This window comes from Rhinoraja longicauda, chromosome 4, assembly GCF_053455715.1.
Source record: "Rhinoraja longicauda isolate Sanriku21f chromosome 4, sRhiLon1.1, whole genome shotgun sequence".
In the NCBI taxonomy this organism is placed as follows: domain Eukaryota; kingdom Metazoa; phylum Chordata; class Chondrichthyes; order Rajiformes; family Arhynchobatidae; genus Rhinoraja; species Rhinoraja longicauda.
Window position 1 is genome coordinate 29,700,022 of NC_135956.1, and position 16,936 is coordinate 29,716,957.

At 45.2% G+C, this 16,936-nt stretch overlaps 1 protein-coding gene across 2 annotated transcripts in view; it reads right to left on the reverse strand.

Moving 5' to 3' along the window:
• ca8 (carbonic anhydrase VIII) overlaps positions 1-16,936 on the reverse strand; it is a 90,403-nt gene that overhangs the window by 46,303 nt on the left and 27,164 nt on the right. For both annotated transcript variants that reach the window (XM_078398567.1, XM_078398568.1), the window contains exons 2-3: positions 5,883-6,077; positions 5,270-5,461 (exon numbers count right to left, since the gene is read on the reverse strand). In XM_078398567.1, the coding sequence (XP_078254693.1) occupies positions 5,270-5,461; positions 5,883-5,958 (268 nt within the window). In that variant the 5' untranslated portion in view covers positions 5,959-6,077. The remainder of the gene's footprint in view (positions 1-5,269; positions 5,462-5,882; positions 6,078-16,936) is intronic.

Below are 16,936 nucleotides of genomic sequence, written 5' to 3' on the forward strand. Positions count from 1 at the left end.
GGAGTTTAGAAGGATGAGGGGAGACCTCATTGAAACTTACCAAATAGTGAAAGGCTTTGATAGAGTGGATGTTTCCACTAGTGGGAGTCTAGGATCAGAGGTCATAGTCTCAGAATAAAAGGACGTTCCTTTAGAAAGAGATGAGGAAGAATTTCTTTAGTCAGAGGATAATGAATCTGTGGAATTCATTGCCACAGCAGGCTGCAGAGACCAAGTCAATGGATATTTTTACGGTGGAGATAGATAGATTTTTGATTAGTACGGGTGTCAGGGGTTATGGGGAGAAGGCAAGATAATAGGATTGAGAGAGAGAGATTGATTAGCCATGATTGAATGACGCAGTAGATTTGATGGGCCAAATGGCCTAATTCTGCTCCTATCATTTATGAACTGATTAGGCAACTTAACAAGATTGAATCAGGGTTGATGAGGAACTATCCTCACAAAATGGTATTAACTGTATCATTCTACATGGGAACCAGCCAGGACATGTTATAGTGGATAGACAAAGGCAATTATTCCTCAAAGCCTTCAGTGTAATCAAGACCCAAGAAACTGTTGAAGATGCAATGGTATGTGCAGGTGTCAGAACCTTGGATCAGAAAAATAATTTAGCACTTGCATACAATACGGAAAATTGCCATACATACTGCATTTGTCATTTAATATGAGCAACACTATTTACAAAAATTGGGCTACATTAAGTCATGCATAAGACCACAAGACATAGGAACTGAATTAGGTCTTTCAGCCCATCGAGTCAGTCCACCATTCAATCGTAGCTAATCTTCTTCCCACTCAACCCCATTTGCCTGCCTTCTCACCATAACGGCCTTACTAATCAAGAACCGATCAATCAATGTCGTGGGCTCCAAAGCTACCTGAGCAATGAATTCCAGAGATTCACCACCCTCTGGCTAAAGAAATTCCTCCTCACCTCCATTCTGAAAGGTACATCCTTTTATTCTGAGGCTGTACCCTCTGGTTCTAGTCTCCCCCATTTCGGGAAACATCCTTTTGATGTCCACTCTATCTTGGTCTTTCATTACCTGGTAGGTTTCAATGAGATCCCCCCCCCCTCATCCTCTGAACTCCAGCAAGTATCAGCCCAGAGCCTTCCAACGCCCCTCATATGTTAATCCAATCATCCCTGGGATCAATCTCACATATTCTATTCAAGACCGTGTTTAAAGTAGTAACCAAAACCTATGCGCAATTATACAATGCAGGACATTCCTCCATCATTCGCAGTACTTAGTATATCAATTTGTTTACTTATAATAATTACCAATGCCATTTACACACAATTTCTTCATTCGCTTAACAACAGACTAAGAATTATTGAAACAGGGTCCAGCACCTCATTGTCCAGTGGCAGGAAGACTCGATAAAGCCCATTTGATGGCTGCAACAAACTTCAGAGGGTCCTACAGCATGCAGTCCTACACCTTGGAATATGCCAGTAGGCAGCATTTAGTCATAAGCAGCTACACGTACTGGTTGCCCAGCAAGTTATAGGAAGACCAAATTGCATCCTTCACCACTGATGATCTTCTAGGCAGATAATGGTTTCGTCCACAAGGCAATAACACTGAGGACAGCATCCAGCAAGATTAAGCCTTGGCATAGACACAAATGATCTAATGGAGAGTGCTACCCACCACTGGCTAAATGATCTAATGGTGCTTATTTCACAGTCTGGTGCTAAATTACTTTCACTGGTCAGAGAATCATCTGACAGGACCCACCATCTCTCTTCCCACAGGGCTGCAAGAACATTCTTGCAAACTACAGTGTAATTTTTCTGGTCAAATGTTCTCCTGCATGAACATTACTGTAAGTCTCAGAACATGTAGGACGGTCTAAATGAATGGAATGTTTCATGGCATCATGGCCAGTCCATTCTTCACAACAGAGGACAAGGAGCACCTCAGTAGACCAAGGTTTGGTGTTTATAAACCCAGGATCAACATATAGCTTGGATGTAGCAATGCACAAATGTGAATATTACCAAGAGGGTACAAAGTGCTGGAGTAACTAAGCTGGAGAACATGGATAGGTAGCATTTTGGTTCATTACCATGAGGGCTATGTTGGGTACATTTTTCTTCTCCATGGAAATGTATGCATCATATTGCTGCAAATATGATCTATTTTGGACTACAGGGTGAAATTGAATTCACATCAGGTGACTGTTGAAACACAAGAGTTGAATGCAAAGCACACCCGTTTTATCGACAGCAATAGCTAGAGCACCATATACCTGGTGACCAGCCTCCTTCTCACAATTGAGAAAGAGGGTTGCTCCTAAATTTCCAATTTATAATCTACTTTAGATGTGTGCTCCATCCAATTCTAACTGCATACATTGGTTTCTCTGAACTATATCCCCAGCATCACCAAACTCCTCTTTGGAGAGCACATCCAAAATGCATGTGTAAGAATTTCAAGTCTAACTGCTCAGACTGTGGAATATGCATCATTTACTTGTGCAAGTGTGCTTATGGTCTGTAATTTTGTTGAAACCCAAACTTCAAAGGGTACAAATACATACACATCTCCATTCCTGATGTCGGAAGAGTATCCTGATGTAACAGTATGTCCTTCAATATCAGCATGTTAAAGGAGCTAGTCACCGATTTCAGGAAATGGACAGCATACACATTACTGTCAGCATCATTAATACCAATGTGCAAATGGTCAAGAGCTTCCTGTTCTGAGGTGCTAATATCATCAATAATTTGTCCTGGTTCAATCATATTGAAGATAGACAGACACAAAATGCTAGAGTAACTCAGCAGGACAAGCAGCATCTCTAGAGAGAAGAAATAGGTGACATTTCCAAGAAAACACACCAACCCCTCTACTTCTCCAGAAGGCTAAGGATATGTGGCATGCTTCCAATTAAATACCAATTTCTACAAATGCAATGCAGAAAACATCCAAGCGGGATGCCTCAGCTTGGTTTGGCAATTTCTTTGCCAAAACCACAAGAAAATATGAAGAATTGTGTATGCAGCCCACAGCCAACCTCCCATCCATCAACTTCATCTATACTTCATACTTCCTTGGGAATGCAGCCAACATAATCAAGGACTACTCGCAAACCAATCTTTCTCTCATTTCCCCACTCCCTTCAGGCAGAAGTTTAAAAAAGCTTGAAAGCACATACCACCCAGTTCAGGACAGTTTCTCCCCTGTTGTTATTAGACTACCAAAGAGACCTCTCATAAGCCAAGGATGTAGCTGATCTCCCAACCTACCTCATTGTAGCCCTTGCACTTTTCTCTTCTGTGAACTCTGGTTATTTTTCTCTTTGCGCTACTTATTGTACTTAATTGTATCGATAGTACGGTTGAACAGGAGGTTTTCACCAAATTGTGGTACACATGACAATAATAAACCAATACAATCCAATACAAAGGTGTGATGCACGAATAGTTTCTTAAGTCAAGTACTCAACAGTTAAAGAACATAATGAACGGAAAGTTCAGAAACTTAACTAATAAATACAAAAGGGAAATCATATAGAATAGAAAATATAGCCTCTCACCATCAACATCAATTGAAGAACCCAATCTTTAGGATTTTCCATGTTATCTTCAGTTATGGCAAAAAATAGGAAAACTCACTTTTGATTTTGGTTTGAAGCAAAGCAGTGTATGTAAATATCCTGAAAATTTGTATCTGATATCTATATGCATTTTAATATACGTAGATTCCACTGAATGTGTACATGGTTCATTTTTCATTCTTTATCTTTCAGCATATTTTTGGCCTGGAATTTAACAACAGCTGCACATCATCCTATTCCAAGTGTACGAAAGAACTGCAGATGCTGGTTTAAATCAAAGGTAGACACAAAGTGCTGGACTAACTCAGGCAGCATCTCTGGAGAGAAGGAATGGGTGGTGTTTCGGGTCGAGACCCTTCTTCAGACATGATCTCCCAACCTACCTCATTGTAGCTCTTGCACTTTTCTCTTCTGTGACCTGAAACGCCACCCATTCCTTCTCTCCAGAGATGCTGTCTGTCCCGTTGAGTTACTCCAGCATTTTGTGTCTAAATCCCATTCCGTTCATTTTTTTGAAAAAAGTAATAGTGATGATGCATAATTATTTATCAATGACAGGCCAATGACAACACGCTGACCAGAGTCAGAAGATTTTGAGTCCATGAGGCATCAACACAAAGATCGAAAGTACCTCACTGATAAAATAAATACCATTAAAACCTTGCTCATAATAAGAAGTACTGTTTATCAACAAACCAACACTGTCAAGCATCTCTGTTTGGTTGCAAACTATTCCATGGCACCATTTCGTAAAAATTGGCCCTAGTGGGGTGTAGGATAGTGTTAATGTACGGGAATCGCTGGGCGGCACGGACTTGGAGGGCCGAAAAGGCCTGTTTCCGGCTGTATATATATGATATGATATGATATGAGGAGCCAGGAAATTATTCCTACTATCCCATCCATAATTCACAACATCCAGTTATTACCACACTATTGGTGGTGGGATCATGCTGGGCACAGATTGCTGTAATATGGCAACTAATCATTAACTCTAGTCTGGCAGTATTATGAATAATTATTTTGCTTCAGCAATCAAATATGTTTGACAACCGCTTTCAAATTTTCTGAAAGGAATGTGGAATGCAATACATAAATGGTATTTTCCCAATAGAGTTCTTGTTTTTCTTCTTACACTTAGTTCTACAGAGCTGAATAGATATTGGAAAGCCACACAACACATAGCAAAAGCTATAAAAGTTTAAAAGTTATGAAAACTCATTGTATTGTCAAATGAGTTCAGGAATCGGGTATTTGGCAACAAAAAAATTGAATGACTTATAGGTATTGCATCAAGGACACTTACAACAGGACATCTTTACGATAAAGTTTAGATCTTGTCCATTGACAGCAATTTAGGTATAAGCCAGTTCCAAAATCTACATTGATCACCATCTCTGAAACATGCCAATATTTATCTCTGAGCAAAAATCCTATTTTGTGGATTTGGAAAAAAAGATCCACAAACAGTAATTCACTTGTGGCAATGTAGTAAATAAAGCAATGTAAAGCTAACTAGTCTTCTGCTGAAAGCCACTTCTGCAGATTATGCACATCTACTCAACCCACATGGGTGCCATTGGACTCTACAAATAACTGCTCACAGAATAAACTATTAGAAATGGGTTAATGCAAAAAGTAAACACTTCATCACCTAACGTACAATTTAAAATACCTGCGCATTCACTTTACATACCCGATTTGGATTTCAGCAGTATCTTAACGGCATGACCATCATTAATTACTTCGGAATCCCGACAAACCACATAATTTGGTGATAAACGTGCTTCCAATAGCGAAGGGTCATACTTTGCCTCTCTGGAGTTCAGATTTATTGGAGATTGATATTCTCCATTAGCTGCAGGGAACAACAATCCCCATTCTACACCTAAAATAGAACACACTATTTTTATACATAGAACATCCCAAATATAAATTCATTCCAATATTCAATTGAACGCAAATTTTCCAGGTGGAACTCAAGGGAAATTTGCCATAAAACTCATAATTGAATAATATACTTGTTATCACATTGTGCCTCGTTGACAGTTTTAGACAGCGCTAAGAATTAAGGAGATAACCCAATCTTCTTCAATGCGATTTATTGAATGCATTTAATAAACGTAAAGTTAAATAAACTAATACATCTAGAGGCAAATAGGCAAAATTTCCAATAAACCCTATGCCAAAGAAACGAACCCTCAAATATGTCCATGTTTATCTACAATGCAATTGCCACACTATTTCTTGTATGTCAACTGCCTTGCTTCCTTTGCAGCATTTTATAAAAAAGTTTCCAAATAGCTCACCTTGTTCGTATCCCCAGTCCAGCCCATCCTTACTCCTGTCAGGGTCAGCTTCCTCGATGAAAGTGCTGTCAGCCATTTGGAACGTTGCCCGGATCTGAGTGGCTCCAGCTGCGAGGAGACCCGAGCTCGCGCGCCTCCTTCACAAGCACCGATCCCCGCGCGGGCAGGAAGCTGCACCTCGCCGACGATTCCTAGCTGAAACATTATTCGCTTTTACAGGTTTTATTTCCAACAGAAAAAGATATACACAAATAAACCACTCACCGGCTATCGGAATTTGCAATCAGACGAGATGTTAAAACAAGCAGTGCCACAGATTATCTGTCACCTTGGAAAAGTGAAATGTAATGCTTCCAATTTCCATTCAATCTATATTGATACAAGTCTAGAAATGTTTAACTGGAGTGCACTTTAATGTGAAACGCGCGCTTATATTTTGAAACTACAACCGCAGAGAATTGCCGTCACATAAAACTTCCCACCCTAACATTTGACATGATTAACTCTAAGTAGAAGTCACTATGCAAACACTAAAACCTGTCAGGTGCGTTAATTCTTCCGAAGGGTTGAAGCTTGAAGCATGCCTGGACAACGTTCGTCCTGATATTAATATACACGATTTTCTGCCTGCGTTCTGATTTTTTGAATGCGTTGAATCGCTGTAGCTCATTAGAATGGACTCCATTTAATTGACATCTCCAGATTGCAATCATAAAAAAACTCCGTTTGCAGCTCAATGTCAATAACCTTCAGACTTAGATGTTTGCAGCGATACAACCAAAATTTAGCACCATTCTCTCAAGTATAATTTCCCCCCGAACTAAAACTTTTTTAATGTTAGCAACTCCAGTTAGTTGAGTAACGCAATATGTTTGTTAGTTAACCTTTTGAGATTAGAGAAAAACGCTACAATGTTAGAACGATACTTAAAGCCTTCACCTCTGCCTTACCTTCCGAAGACTTCCTCCGTCGTGCAAGACGTTCAGTGAATAGTTGCAAAAACTAACGGCAGGAAGTTTGACAACCGCATTACCAACCCGAAATATATAGTCCTGTACAGTATTTCTACAAGTTTATTCTCACTTCCAACAGCAAGAGCTAAAAGGTGCTCCCAGCATCTGTGTGGTAGACACCTTGAAATTCAAGCAACTCCTCCCACTTGCCAACCGCAGACTGCGGAATATGTATCATGTTACTTGTGCAATTGTGCTTATGGTCTGCAGTTCTGATGAGCAAAACCTCAAAAGGTCGAAATAGATACACTCTGCACTTCAGAGGAAACCAGAGTACCCTGACGCAATTCTACTGTGCCGTGTATATTGTTGGCCATTATTGGATCCTGCCATTAGCAACTCATAAAACGAGGAACATCAGCTGTGCTTTCGGCCAAACCCCTCTGGCAGTCACAGAGAATCAGACAAATTATAATGTTTCCATCAAATTGTTATTGAGGCAAAAAAAATAGCTTCCTTCAGCACTTTTTCGTCAATCTCAATGACCCTCACCTCCTATGACACACGTGGGGAACTCATGGACGCCTTCATCATTCAATCTATGACAAACTGATCTATTGCCTGTCTGTCCCCTTTATGAACACAAGCCAACAGGCCAAATATCTAATGACCAGTGAGTCCTACTGCTTTCTCCACTCTCCCCTATCACCCGTTGTTCTTCAGTAACTAACCTTATCTATGAGACCTGTATTGTTCTCCATCAACCTATTCCCAATAAACTGCTGACTACCCAATTTCACGTCTGGCCATCACGTCACCTGGTATTATTAATGGCCCTCCCTTCTCATGTAGAGATCCTCTCTCATTGAAATCCGCCATCAACACCTCTCTCCAAAAGTAAATACTTAACCCTTTCATCATTGCAAACTCTACTTCATTTTCAACCTCCCTTTCCCAATCCAAATTACTTGGACTTCATCCAAAAACATGGTGTACTGAGGACATCCAGCTTTATCTCACCGACATTTCTTTTGATATCCATCCCCTGTTAAACCTTTGTTTAACAACCAGGTTTAGATGAAGTAGGGAGATTGGAAAAGATGAAGGCATTGCTTTTGATTTGAAAACAGAATTGGTGAATCATCATAGGCCTGAAACATTAACTCAGTTTTTTCTCTACAGATATTGCCTGTCCCACTGGATGTTTTCAATAATTCCTGTTATATTTCATTTTTACCTACATTTTTTTTTCCCCATTTATTTTGCTCACCAACACAAACTCTGTTTCCGACTCATCAATTGGTAACTGTCGGAGTTGACTTGATAGGCCAAGTGAGCAAATTCTGCTCCTACAACTGATGAACTGTCTGGAATTACACTCAACTATTCACAACCTTGGTGTCACATTTGATTGCAAGTTGAACCTTCAACCTCGTATCTGTACCAAATCTAGGACAGGCTTTTTCACTACACAAAATAACCATGCTTAACTCAGTCCAACTACTTCTATTAATGTCCTTAGTCGTTCCAAAGTTAATTATTTTATTCTTTATTCTCCCTCATTATAGGCTCTGCAAATTACCTCCTCCCTCGACTCTGTCCAGGGATCCCGACAGTCCTTTCAGGTTAGGCAGAAGTTCACTTGCACCTCCTCCAGCCTCATCTACTATATCCATAGTTCAAGATGTGGACTCAAATACATCGGCGAGATCAAATGTAGACTGGGCCATCGTTTCGCTGAACACCTTCGCTCAGTCCACCTAAACCCACCTGATCTCCCGGTTGCTAAATACTTGAATTCTCCTTCCCATTCCCACGCTGACCTTTCTGTCCTAGGTCTCTTCCATTGTCAGAGTGAGGCTACAGTGCCTGGAGGACGTTACATAATTTCTGCTGCCTCAAACGCAAGAAGAAGAAGAAGTGAGGCTAAACACAAATTGGAGGAATAGCATCTCATATTTCGCTTGGGCAGCTTATAGCCCAGTGATATGAATATTGATTTCTCTAACTTCATGTAACCCCAGCATTCCCTCTCTCTCTATCCCTCACCCACCCAAGTCGCACCAGCTTCTCATTTTCACCCTGCAAACAGCTAATAATGGCCGTCACTTTTTTGCATATCTTTCATTCATTGTTCTTTACCTCGCTACATCATCTTCTGTATCTCTCATTTCCCCTTTACTGTGACTTTCAGTCTGCAGAAGGGTCTCGACCCAAAACATCACCCTTTTCCTTCTGTCCAGTTGTGCTGCCTGCCCTGCTGAGTTACTCCAGCTTTTTGTGTCTATCTTCTGTAAATTTATATATGTATACTCCTCTAATTCTAGTCATTTGCACATGCTTGAATTTATTTAACTCATACAACAATACCCAAGAAGATAGGAGTGTATAATCACAGTTGACCTGTTCCAGGCCTCAATTCCTCTTCTATATCATTTCCCCAGGCCATAACTAATGATTGCCCTAGTTTTCAAAAAAGAGTTCATTCATCAGCAAACGTTGTTCAGCTGCCTTTTTTTTGCTCTTGCAGTGTACTTGACCCCAGTCTGAAGAAGAGTCTCGACCTGAAACGTCACCTATTCCTTTTCTCCAGAAATGCTGCCTGACCTGCTGAGTTACTCTAGCATTTTGGTCTTTACCACTTGACCACAGCATTGCATGTAGTTCATGTGAGATTATGTGGTGGTTGAAATATGATGCCATCGACAGGTTGAGAATAAAGGACTTGTAAGTTGCATAGAAACATGGCAATGACCATGAGAAAGTCCAGCTCATTGTCACTGATCTGATAAGTAAACAGTGAGTGTTAACCCTTGTGATTCATGATGAGCTTCACGCAGACAATGCAACGCATCACTGAATATTACAGAGCCTTTTGCATGCCTTCAAGAATCTTACAATATTGGAAATTCCATCTGCCAACTGGTTTCCATTCAAAGAGATGATGTTTCCAATGCTAAAACAAGTTGCAAGCGCTAATGTGTGGTGGGGATCAGATAATGTATGTAATGATTTAGATATGAATCCTCACTTCTGAAAACAGGTTTGTGGTCATAGCCCTGCCTGCAGGAGGCTACAGATTTTTGTTTAGATTTAGAGATACAGAGCAGAAACAGGCCCTTCGGCCCACCGGGTCCGCGCCGCCCAGCGATCTCCGCACACTAACACTATCCTACACACACTAGGGACAATTTTTACATTTGCCCAGCCAATTAACCTACATACCTGTACGTCTTTGGAATGTGGGAGGAAACCAAAGATCTCGGAGAAAACCCACGCAGCTCACGGGGAGAACGTACAAACTCCGTACAGACGGCGCCCGTATTTAGGATCGAACCCGAGTCTCCGGCGCTGCATTCGCTCTAAGGCAGCAACTCTACCGCTACGCCACCATGCTGCCCTTTCTCACCATTGACTATGCAAAACTTAGACTCCCAACATATTGCTTTTTGGAGACCTATGACTGGGACCACATCTCCCTTCAGACTCTTGGGGCTACGATCTGTGAGCAAGTATTTGGCATGTCTATGTAACCTACAGCCTTTCTCTCCTGCTTGAGGGATATGGCCAACAAGACTACCAGTGATTCTCCAAAGCAAAGATGCAATTACTGGAGAAATTAATTCAGCTTGCAACAGAAGTTGCTTATGTAATTCTGACTAGTATCTTCTGGCCCGTGCCAGCCTCCAATTTAAGATGCAAGTCTCTGCAACGAAAGTAAATCATTACCTCTTTTAAAAGTGGCTGGAACATGTTGTTGTAGCGACCATAGAGAATGGTCCAGGTCGTCGAACCCTCGGATTGGCCAGCGAGGTCACGTGGGAACGCGACCATGGGGATTGGTCCAGGGAGCGACATCGCTGATTGGCCAGCGATGTCATGTGCGCGTTTGGCGCCCGATTTAGTGAGTTCGGCGAAGTCTTCAAGGAAGACAGTAAGTTTGTATTGGTTGTCCTGTACCTTGTTGTTTAACTCTGTATTCGTGTATTGCGGCTGCAATAAACTTCGTCTACAACTAACAAGTTTCGGACTCGCCATATTGGTGACCCCGACGTGATCTGGACGATCACCGACTGAGCAGGAACCCGACGCCTCGTTGACGATGACCGAGCAGGGCACACCGGAGTCAAGCGCGGCAGGCGTTCATCTTCCGTTATTTTGGACGTACGCACCGCAAGCTTGGTTTATCCACGCCGAGGCTCAATTCCATATAAAGAAGGTGTCGGACGAATCCACGAAGTACTTCTACCTCGTCAGCGCTCTATCGCCGGACACAACCAAGCGCGTGATGCGGTTCATCGTAAATTCACCTGCGGAAGACAAGTACGAGGCCATGAAGAAGGTATTACTGCGAACCTTCGGGTTGAATAAGCATGGTGGTGCGGCAAAACTTCTGCACCTACCGGATCTTGGAGACCAACTGCCTTCCGTCCTCATGGCCGAAATGATGATGCTAGCCGGTGAGCATACGGATTGCCCGATGTTTGAACAGGCATTCCGCGAGAAACTTCCCGAGGATGTCCGACTGCTGCTTACGGATTGTTCTTTTAAGGACCCCGAAGCATATGCAGCGAAAGCGGACGTGCTCATAGCGGCAAAAAACAAGGCAAGTGGTTCGATCAACAAAGTCTCGACATCGGTGACCACGCCACAGCGACGGCAAGATGGCGCCACGTCTCCCGCCAATTCTCCGAAAGCCCGCCAAAAAGATCCGCACAAGCGCGGCTGGTGCTATTATCACCTACGATGGGGTAACGAATCCCGCAACTGTCGTTTGCCTTGTACCTTCGCAGGAAATGCCTCGGCCGATCGTACATAGGGGCAGTTACGATTGGCCAGAACCGGCGCCTCTATGTCCATGATCGATTCACGGACACAGAATTTTTGGTAGACACGGGAGCCATCGTCAGCATAGTGCCGCCGACCGACCTCGAAACCAGATCGGGTAAGACAGGTCCCACCCTCATCGCGGTTAATGGCAGCCCAATTCGCACTTTCGGTACACGGAAGATGTCCCTTGTGTTAGGCCTCCGCACGTACGAATGGCCATTCATCATAGCCGACGTCAAACAAGCGATCATGGGCGCAGATTTTCTCTGGGCTTTTTCACTGGTTCCTGATGTCCGCGGTAACGACCTCCGACCCTCCGCCGAAGATGAGCACGTCGCTCCGACAATCGCCTCCTCGCCCAGCCCTACTGTCCAGGCGGTCGTCGCGGCCCCCGACTCGTATGCTGCGATTCTGGCAGAGTTCCCAGAGCTGCTCGTCCAACGTTTTGACGCACCTTCGGCTAAGCACGGTGTGGTCCATCACATCCGCACCGAAGGCCCTCCCGTTTTCGCTCGGGCCAGGAGACTACCGCCAGACAAACTGGTGGTGGCAAGAGCGGAGTTCAGGAAGATGGAGGAAATGGGAATTGTCCGTCAGTCTGACAGCCCGTGGGCCTCGCCGTTACACATGGTCTCCAAGGCATCTGGGGGGTGGAGGCCATGTGGCGATTATCGGCGTCTCAATGCTGTCACCACGGCTGATCGCTACCCCATACCGCACCTACAGGACTTTTCATCCGGGCTGGAAGGAGCGGTGGTGTTTTCCAAAATCGATTTGGTGCGAGGATACCATCAGATTCCGGTGCGACCGGAGGACATACAAAAAACTGCAACTATTACTCCGTTCGGGTTGTTTGAATGGTTGCGTATGCCTTTCGGTTTAAAGAACGCGGCACAGGCTTTCCAGCGACTGATGGACCGCGTGGGCCGGGGTTTACCCTTTTTGTTTATTTATTTAGACGACATCCTGGTAGCCAGCCCCTCAGTGCAGGAACACCAGGCCCATTTGCGGACCGTGTTCCAGCGGCTCCAAGACCACGGGCTCATTATCCAACCCTCCAAATGTCAATTCGGCCTGCCTGCCCTCGATTTTCTAGGGCACAGAATTACTCCTGCCGGCGCCGCCCCTTTGCCCGAGAAGGTGGAAGCTATCCGGGCTTTTCCCAGGCCCACCACAGTAAAAGGGCTGCAGGAGTTCATAGGCATGGTTAATTTCTACCATAGATTCGTTCCGGCAGCGGCGCGAGTCCTGCGCCCGCTTTTCCAATGCCTTGCAGGGAATCCGGTAGAGTTGTTGTGGTCCCCGACCGCAGAGTCGGCTTTTACGGCAGCTAAGGCAGCCTTGGCAGACGCCACCATGTTGGTCCATCCGAGCCCCTCCGCCCCCACGGCCCTGACGGTTGACGCCTCTGACGTGGCGGTGGGTGGGGTTCTGGAGCAGCAGGTCGGTGGCCGTTGGCAGCCTTTAGCGTTTTTCAGCCGGCAACTAAATTCGGCCGAGCTGAAATATAGCGCATTTGACCGAGAGCTTCTAGCTCTCTATTTAGCTGTCCGTCATTTCAGGTATTTCCTCGAGGGCCGCCCATTCGTGGCATTTACGGACCACAAGCCATTAACATTTGCTTTTTTGAAATTGTCTGACCCATGGTCGGCCCGCCAGCAGCGGCACCTGACTGCTATCTCCGAATTTACCACAGATGTCCGTCATATCGCGGGTAAGCTTAATGCCGTTGCTGACGCCCTGTCTAGACCTGCTTTTCCCCCTATTTCGGCGATGGACTGCGAAGTGGATCCCCAGGAGCTCGCGGAGGCACAGCTCCTAGCGGATACCGTTTCGGCTTACCAGTCCACCACTTCGGGATTGAAGTTGGCCCAGGTAGCTTGTGGGTCGGAGGGCACGAAAGTCTGGTGCGATGTTTCTCTTCCTCGTCCCAGGCCGGTAGTACCGCCCTCCCTTCAGCGCCGGGTTTTCGATGCCATTCATGGGCTGGCGCACCCGTCCATCCGCTCCACCTCTGCCTTGGTAGCAGCGAGGTTTGTCTGGCATGGCCTGCGGAAACAGGTAGCGGGGTGGGCATGTTCCTGCGTGCCCTGTCAGACCGCTAAAGTCCAGCGCCACGTCCAGCCCCCCGTACAGAATTTCGAGGTCCCGGCTTTTCGTTTTTTCCACATCCACGTGGATTTGGTCGGGCCTTTGCCTTCCTCCCGGGGCTACACCCACCTCCTCACGGTGGTGGATCGGTTCAGCCGGTGGCCAGAGGCTTTCCCATTGTTTGATATCTCGTCAGCGTCTTGTGCTAGGACTTTGGCCCTTCATTGGGTAGCTCGTTTCGGGGTCCCGGCAGTTATTACAACTGACAGAGGGCCACAGTTCACTTCGTCCCTCTGGGCCGCACTGGCGGAACTGTACGGGTCCAAGTTACAACCCACAACTGCATATCACCCCCAGGCAAATGGACTCGTAGAAAGGTTCCACCGCCAACTTAAGGCGTCCCTCAGTGCAAGGCTTGAAGGCCCGGACTGGGTAGACCAACTCCCTTGGGTTCTTTTGGGCATCCGGACTGCTCCTAAGCCAGATCTCGGTGCGTCGTCCGCAGAGCTAGTATATGGCTCGACACTTCGAGTACCCGGAGATCTGTTTGCGGACCCTTCAGCCCTGCTCCCTACAGTCCCATCAGCGTTAGCATCTCTCCGGGAACGGGTGGGCTCCCTGGCTCCAGTGCCGACTTCACGTCATGGGTGTCCCATGGTACATGAACCGTCTTCCCTGAAGGACTGTGAGTTTGTTTTTCTGCGTAAAGATGCCCATCGCGCCCCGTTGCAGAGGGTCTATCAAGGGCTGTTCCGGGTTTTACGTAAAGGAACGGCTACTTTCACCTTAGACATGGGCGGCAAGAGTGAGCTCGTCTCGGTGTCCCGGCTAAAACCTGCCCATTTGGATCCGGATCAACCAGTCCTGGTCGGTCAAACCCCTAGGAGAGGCCGACCTCCGTTAGTTCCGCTCAGTCCAGGACCCCCCGTTCCGACAGTTCCTCCAGGACCCCCCGTTCCGGCAGCTCCTCCAGGACCCCCCGTTCCGGCAGCTCCTCCAGGACCCCCCGTTCCGGTAGTTCCTCCAGGACCTCCCGTTCCGGCTGTTCCGCCAAGTCCGGAACCCCCGGCTCCTGTGGTTCAGGCTGTCCCTCTCCGTACTCGTTATGGTCGCGAAATCCGGCTCCCTGCTAGGTTCCGCACCTCGGGTTCTGGGGGGGGGTCATGTAGCGACCATAGAGAATGGTCCAGGTCGTCGAACCCTCGGATTGGCCAGCGAGGTCACGTGGGAACGCGACCATGGGGATTGGTCCAGGGAGCGACATCGCTGATTGGCCAGCGATGTCATGTGCGCGTTTGGCGCCCGATTTAGTGAGTTCGGCGAAGTCTTCAAGGAAGACAGTAAGTTTGTATTGGTTGTCCTGTACCTTGTTGTTTAACTCTGTATTCGTGTATTGCGGCTGCAATAAACTTCGTCTACAACTAACAAGTTTCGGACTCGCCATATTGTGATATTAATCCGCATTTCTATTTCTAGATCAGACAAGCATGATACAATTTCAGCATTGATTCTAAGGGAAGATGTCATGAACCCAGACTAGTACAGCACTGGAAACAGGCCCTTTGGCCCACAATGTCTGTGCTGAACAAGATGCTCCAACTCTTACCTGCCTGCATATAATGACATCCCTTCATTCCCTGCATATCCATATACCTATCAAACAGTCTCTTAAATGCCACTATTGTATCTACCTGCACCACCACCCCCAGCAGTAGGTTTCAGACACTCATTACCAGTGTAAAAAACATGGCCCACATATCTCCTTTAAATGTTGTCCCTCTCACCTTTAAGTTATAGTCCAGAATTTGATTTTGAGATCCAAGGGAAAAGATTATAAATGTTTACCCTATCCATGCCCCCCATAATTTTATATATTTTTATCACATCTCGCCGCAAGCACCGGCATTCCAGAGAAAACAATCCAAATCTGAAAACAATCCAAATCTGTCCAACCTCACCTTCCAAATCCAGGCATCGATCTGGGAGAGCTCCTCTGTACCCTTTCCAAAGCCTCCATATCATTCCTGTAATGGGGTGACCAGAACTGCAAGCAATATTCCAAAACCTGTATCATGACTTGTTGACACTTATACTCAATGCCTTGACCAATGGAGGCAAGCATACTATATGCCTTCTTTATCACTTCTTGTGTTGCCACTTTCAGGGAGTTATGGAATTAAACCCCAAGATCCCTCTGTACATCAATGCTGTTTTGGGGTCTTGCCATTAATTGTATACTTTCCTCTTACATTCAACCTTCCAAAGTGCACCACCTCATACATGCTTGGATTAAATTCCATCGGCTATTGTGCCGCCAATTCCTGTAGCTGATCTATATCTTGCTGTATTTTTTGACAGTCTTTCTCACAGTCGGCACCCACATCTGTGCTGGGTCCTCTACTGCTTGTGATTATATATATACATATATCACAAGCAGTAGAGGACCCAGCACAGATCCATGTGGAACTCAAATTTTCACAGACCTCCAGCCTGAATTTTGTCCTTCTGCCCAACCCTCTGTCCTCTGCTAGTGAGCCAATTATGAATCCACACCACCAAGTTACTGTTAATCCCATGGATTTTAATCTTCTATATCAACTTGTGCCATGGGGGGCTATCAAATGCCTTACTAGGATCCATGTACAAAACATTCACCACCCTACTATCACTGATCACCTTCGTCACCTTCTCAAAAAACTCCATCAAATTAAAAAGCCATGACCTGCAGATATAAGGCCATGCTGACTGTCCCTAATTTACCAATTTTCTTCCAAATGGGAGCAAATCCTATTCAGAACAATTCTCTTTGATAGCTTCCCTACCACTGACACGAGGCACACTTGCCTATAATCCATGGATTCTTTTTTTCTGAAACAGAGGGACAGCATTAGCTATTCCCCTGTCCTCCAGGACCTTGCCTGTGGCACAAGAAGGTGCAAAGATCTTTGTCAAGGCACCTGAAATCTCCTCTCTTGCCTTTCTCATTAACCAAATTATTTGATGCTGTTAAGATACATTGTAAAGCAATATTTTAAAACTAAACTACATAACCATGATTCTATTTTCAATTTGTCAAATGGTAGTTATCTAAAATTGGAGAATTCATGCCGTTGGGTTGTAAGCTGCCCAAGCTGAATATGAGGTGTGAATTTCTGGCACCTCTCTCCCCTTTCTTGGTCT